General features: G+C 35.8%; 1 protein-coding gene and 1 long non-coding RNA gene across 2 annotated transcripts in view; one reads left to right on the forward strand and one right to left on the reverse strand.

Moving 5' to 3' along the window:
* The first annotated feature begins 418 nt into the window (after window positions 1-418).
* On the forward strand, window positions 419-1,489 carry LOC109585417 (uncharacterized). The gene is made up of 3 exons (XR_002186481.1): window positions 419-682; window positions 1,204-1,287; window positions 1,354-1,489. It is a non-coding gene; the product is annotated as an uncharacterized LOC109585417 (long non-coding RNA).
* Window positions 1,490-1,918: 429 nt separating this feature from the next.
* Window positions 1,919-6,514, reverse strand: part of LOC109585410 (uncharacterized) — a 9,894-nt gene continuing 5,298 nt past the window's right edge. The window contains exons 2-3 of the mRNA XM_020001493.1: window positions 2,331-2,388; window positions 1,919-2,248 (exon numbers count right to left, since the gene is read on the reverse strand). Coding sequence (XP_019857052.1) covers window positions 1,932-2,248; window positions 2,331-2,388 — 375 coding nt within the window. The 3' untranslated portion in view covers window positions 1,919-1,931. The remainder of the gene's footprint in view (window positions 2,249-2,330; window positions 2,389-6,514) is intronic.

Here is a 6,514-nt window from a genome sequence, read left to right on the forward strand (position 1 = left end):
ACATAAGTACATGTCAAGCTGGTAATACTATTTCCTCTCTAACCTTCTCTCAGAGGACAACACCAGAGTGTGTTTAGTTACTCCTAGCGTTGTGGCAGAGGACAATGGCTCCCAAGCTNACCTCAGGGACTNNTCATGTGGTGTAACACCACATGAAAGTCCACTGAGGTAAGCATGGGAGCCATTGTCCTCTGCAACAACACTAGGAGTAACTAAACACACTCTGGTGTTGTCCTCTGAGAGAAGGTTAGAGAGGAAATAGTATTACCAGCTTGACATGTACTTATGTTGCATAGAAAGTTTTGACCTGATTCTGATTAAATTTGGATTTTTTTTTGCAAATTTTTACTCTCCATCAATATCAATGATTCATATTAGTTATTAATAACTATTAATTATTCTCCTGTCTCTTCTCAATAGGCTCTAGTTTTGATACACTAACAGTACTTGGTTCTCATAAAGGTGACGTCATTCCACTAGCTAATGACCGTTTTTTAATACACCTCACTCTTCACTCCTCCTCATCTCAGCAACAATCTCTGGCTCTCTCTTCAGTCTTCAGTATAGAGCCTAACATGGAGTTTTTCCAGTATAATGATACTCTTCCACAATATGTCAGGAAGTTGAACGACGTCCTTTTTAAATGGCCACCGCTGTTCACTCTCACTGAGGACAGGATTGTGTGTATCCTAATTAATGCCCCATGCACATTCCTTAGCCTTGGATTTTTCCAAAAATGGCTCCAAAATTAATCCCCAATTTTTATTGCATTTTCTGATACATATTGATGTCCTTATATAGAAAGTTTGAGCTGATTCCGACTAAAATTTTTCAAGTTACAGCCTTTTTAAGAAATTTTCCAATACTGTAAAAATACCCAAGGCTATATATAGCCCATGGTTTTTTCCAAAAATAGCTGAAAAATTACCCTCAATTTTTATTAAATTTTCTGATACATATATATATTGATGTCCTTCTGCTGTGTAGAAATTTTGAGCTAGTTCCGACTTATTTTTTGAGTTTTTTCCATTTTAAAAAATTTGCCAAAGTATAAAAGTACTCAAGGCTTATTATATCATTATTTCTCCTTTCTTTCTCTATCCTCTCTTTTTTATTATTTTCTCTCCCTGAGCCATGTACATGTACATGTACATTAATCATTAATAATGTACAATTATGATCCTTAACTTCATTATTATCCAGTGGTCTACAGTGTCTCTAATGCTATGATCATTGCTGCCATTCATCCACTGGAATACTGTAGAATGTTTAGCTATAACACTCCAAGTATAAATATTTACAATTTTATAATAAAATTGAAATTAAAATACCTCCTATTCTGCCCATGTTTAGATGGTCCCTCTCTCTTACAAACTCTGTCTTTGTCATCATTTCATAAAATCTCAGTCTCTCCTGATCTAGGAGTGTCTCTTAATTCATTGGATCAATGTTCCCTCCCACTCAATGCACTGGAGACTGGAACTGAGACATAGTGTCACTCTTCCCTTAGGAATAGAGGTAAATGATACTATTTATAGTAACACTGATACTATATATAGTACAATGCTATTGATTGAGACTATGCTATTGTAGTATATGATATATCATTGTCTATTGTAGTATATGATACTATTTATAGTAACGATGCTAGTGTAAACGTTTGGTAGTGATGTAGTAATTCAAAAATTGCCCATTGCACAAAAATTTGTTGTCAGAATCAATTTAAACTTTTTTATTAGCAACAGACAGACAGACGTAAATAGTAATAATGATGTATATTGCTTTGCTTGGCTTGTCCTCTTAATGTTTTACCTTCATCTTGTAATAATGTATCATTAATAATAATAATAGTTATAAACAGAACAAAGTAAGATACTATAGGCAGCCATCTTAACAAATAATAAAAAATAATAATTTCAAAAACAAAAGAACTAGGCAATCAACTGGTTTGATGTAGAATATTTATTTCTAATGTAACTAGCAATAGATTTCTCTTCTATTGTATCCAATGCTGTAGCTAATGATGACCAACTGGGGCCTCCTTTCTCTCTCACTTTATCTTCTCCTCTTAACCAGGCAGACATACACTCACGGAAACACTCCACTGTTTTTCCTCTATAGTCAGTGTCTATAGCCTTTAGTCTAGGATCATATAATCCTAAATGAAGTCCAAACTGAATCCATTTAGTACAATCCAATTGATTGAGTATTGTTAGCTCTTCAATGACAATATCAAGATCTTTAATATCTATAAAAATAATAATTAATGTCTTATGCACACGGTCTGCACTCCCACTACCTGACAATTTAGCTAATACATTTTAACATACCTAGCTTTATTGTAGTGACATCTGTGTTGAGTACATTAGGTTTTCTTTCAATCACTTCCTATACAATAATAATAATAATACAGTCTATAACTGATAATTGTCAATGTCAAGGTAGTGGTGTATTGCTGAAAGGTGAGTTCAACAGATGTGTACATTACTAGTAATAAAAGCCACTCAACTCCAACCCACAATTATGACAAATTGATAGAGAAGTCTGAGTATATACTCACATTTTACTATAATAAAAGCCACACAATGAAAACCCACAATTATGACAATTATGATAAGAAATAAAATTACTTTTAAGGTATGACCTTTTGATTATTAGTGCTAGTATTAATGTATCAAACAGTTTGTGTGTTTATTCTTACCTTAATATCACGTCCTCCAAATAGTGACAGTTTACTAATATCTGATAATGATTCATCAGGTAGGATCTCCTTCAATTCTGTGTGTCTAGTACCAGTGGTAACAAGAAATGGTCGTTTTTCAACTACTGCTGAGAGTACAGCTTTTACACTAAACACTGTCCTTTCTCTTGGTGTATTCACAGGATAGGCTAGTTCTTTAGGATCAATAACTAACTCTTTTACCTCTAGACTGGGACAGGATTCTTTGTAAACACTCATTACCTCTCCTATCACATCTCTTCTTAGAGACACCATATTGTCACTGTAACCTTTCTCAGAGGACATCATTACTAGTACACACTGGCTTTCATCTACAATCTCTACCAGTGATCCTACACCATGACCATTAAGCCAATAAAGTCCATTTTTCCAAAATGTACAGTAACGATTTAACTTGTGATCTTCTTGAGGTAGAGCCATTTTGTAAGCAAGACGTAATGAGAGGACGTGGAAGTATCGAGGAGGAAAGAAATGATGTTTACTAGTACACTGTAGACACCAACCAAACTGGTACACTTGACTAGTCATCTCATCAGGTCTATCACTAGACAAAAGACATGGAAAGAACAACAACCTTTCTCCTCTTCTTTCTATCCCTCCCTCCTCCTCCGCTTCCACTGCCAACTGATGGAGGTTTGTCATTGTTAGGAAAGATGGATTCAATTCTTGACAGAGTTCCATGTTCTTGAAGAAACAGATTAACATGTCAGGATCATATTCAGGGAAGAGTCTAGTCAGACCAGACACACTAACAATACCAGTATTGCTAGCAATGTCAACGTGTTCTTTGAATGTTTCTGGAGCAAAAAGAATCCCATCCACCTCAGTTAGTAGTATACCCTTATTCACAACAACCCATACCTTGTCTTCACTTTTAAGAACACTGATCAAACCAGTTGAGTGCAACGAGTCAAGAGCATCCAACACGTCTTCTCTCTTATCCGGTATAAAGTAATCATCATTGTCCTTACCAGCAGACATTACATCAGAGAGGGTCAGTATATTCTCTTTCCTTTCCTCCAGTAGACCATACATCGTGTGACAATAAAGACTCAAATTCCTTCCACTTGTACTACGAATGGACTCACAGGCACTAGACAACTTATTAAAAAAGGAATCCACACCACTCCCACCAAGCTTACGACAATCTAAGAAGACACTATCACACCTTTCCCTTACAATAATCTCCTGTATTTCTTCCTTTCTCCTTCTCCTTTCAAAAGGATTACTTATTTCATCCTTATGACTAACTATTACAATAACATGGCATTGATTAAGAGCTTTCTGTGCTTCATTTGTGACAACTGTTAGCCACTGATGAAGCTGTTTGACTGGTTGCTTCTCCAATATATTGACTACTATCAGGAACACACCACCAGAACCTTGTAAGAGATTCTCAATGACAGCACTGTGACTGGAATAGTATTCGGAATGACCAGCGAAATCATGAAGAATGATGTTACCCAGTGTCCTGTGTTGTAGTTTATAAGGAATGATACCAGCAGTACAGGGCACTACCCCTTCAACATTTCTAAAGGAACCAAGAACAATAGAACCAGTAGCTGTGTCATTGATGACATGACTAAGAGTACTTTTACCAGCTCCAGGATTTCCGACAAGGAGGACGTTAACATAAGAATCAATTGGATGAGTTGATTTTATGTTACCAAACTTCTTCAAGACAGAAATAATATCAGTGTGACCATTCTCCTTAGCTATTTGAAATGTTGTGTCCCCATATTTGTCTCTAGCCAATGGATCACACATACCAGTTGATAGTAAATATTCAACAACCCCAGGACGATTATAAGCAGTAGCATGGTGAAGAGGTGTCCGCCCCAACAGCTTGTCAGTGGCCATTGGATCACAGTGACATTCATCAATGAGATACTTTACAATATCAATGTGTCCACCAGCACAGTGAAGAACAGTCTCACCCAAATTGTTAGTAGCCATTGGATCACAGTGACACTCATTAATGAGATACTTTACAATATCAATGTGTCCTGCTGCAGCACAGTGAAGAACAGTCTCACCCCAATTGTTAGTAGCCATTGGATCACAGTGACACTCATTAATGAGATACTTTACGATATCAATGTGTGCAATAGCATGATGAAGAACAGTCTCACCACTATTGTTAGTAGCCATTGGATCACAGTGACACTCATTAATGAGATACTTTACAATATCAATGTGTCCAGCAACACAGTGAAGAACAGTCTCACCCCTATTGTTAGTAGCCATTGGATCACAGTGACACTCATTAATGAGATACTTTACAATGTCAATGTGTCCAGCAGCACAGTGAAGAACAGTATCACCCCAGTCGTTAGTAGCCATTGGATCACAGTGATGATGATTGATCAAGTATTTTATGAAATCAAGTGATCCTTTGTCAGCTGCTATGTGAAGAACAGTATATCCATGCTGATTAGGAACCTTTGGATTACAGTGACACTCATCAATGATATATCTCATCACATCAACGTGATTACGTAGTGCAGCATAATGAAGACAAGTCCTACCTGTACCATCTCTTTCCTCTGGGTCACAGTGATATTTAGTGATGAGATCTTTTGTAACATCTAACCAGCCGTGCCTTGAAGACAAATGAAGTAGACTAGTACTATCCCACCACATATAGCTTCTTTTAATTTTATTCAGTTCTTTCACTAATGGTAGTAAGCAAACAGCTTCTTCATGATCTCCTTTCTCAAACGCAGCCCAACACTTGTCCTCTATTGACATCTTGTGATCAGTTAATTAAATTCATTGATACCCGCCCACACATCATGAATTCAATAGTTACACTAAACACACATACCGTAACTGAGAGAGAGGGAGGGAATGCTTTTGCCAAAAATTGGGTGTAAGAAATTTCTCAATTTATATATCAATGTCCTTTTGATAGTTTTTGAATTGATTCTGATCACACATGTAATAATAGTAGTACTTATTTACCATACAGCTGGAATATGGCAAGGAATTAATATTGGCAGATCTGCAGTTGTAGTTAGCATTTACTAATATAAAATCCACTCCATCTTGCTTTATTCTTCACATGCTCAATGACTCATGGCTGTTAATTCCTAATCACCATTATATAAACCCACCTATAGGGCCTGTACTTAACTCCTCTCATATTCATATCACAATAATAATAATAAAATCTCCTCAAAATCTCATACTACACTCCACCTTACTATTGCTTTATATGAGGACTGCATCTGTACTACTGTATAGCTTGAAAATTTTGGAGTGTCAAAATTAGGTGAATGGACTCTAAAAGAGGTTTAGGTTTAAAATTCTGGCTAATTTTAACCATGTGCATGCTGCTGCAGAGCCCTATCAAATTGGAGATTAAAATTTTGATGAATTGACCTCAATTCACCAAATTCACCAAAATTTTAGTTCGTCAAATTTATAGCTATACAGTAATGATAATAATAATATTAATGTTTTTTGTTTGCTTTTTGTATCTTTCTGCCACCATTTGATAATAGTAATAATAATAATAATAATAAAACACTGCACTCTCAGTCAAGACATACATGTACATAGTGTCATTCTTCCTTAGGAATAGAGGTAAATGAATCTATTTATAGTAAAACTGATACTATCAAGAGTAGATAATAATTAGAGGAGAGTGTCCTACTGGCTATATGGTCTGCTTCATCACCACATAGAATTGAAGAGTCACATTCCGGTTATTTCCTTAATTTATTCGAGCAGTCATAGTTATTGCTTGTTATTTTCAAATAACTACTTAAA

This window comes from Amphimedon queenslandica, unplaced genomic scaffold (genome assembly GCF_000090795.2).
Source record: "Amphimedon queenslandica unplaced genomic scaffold, v1.1 AMPQUscaffold_13067, whole genome shotgun sequence".
NCBI lineage: Eukaryota > Metazoa > Porifera > Demospongiae > Haplosclerida > Niphatidae > Amphimedon > Amphimedon queenslandica.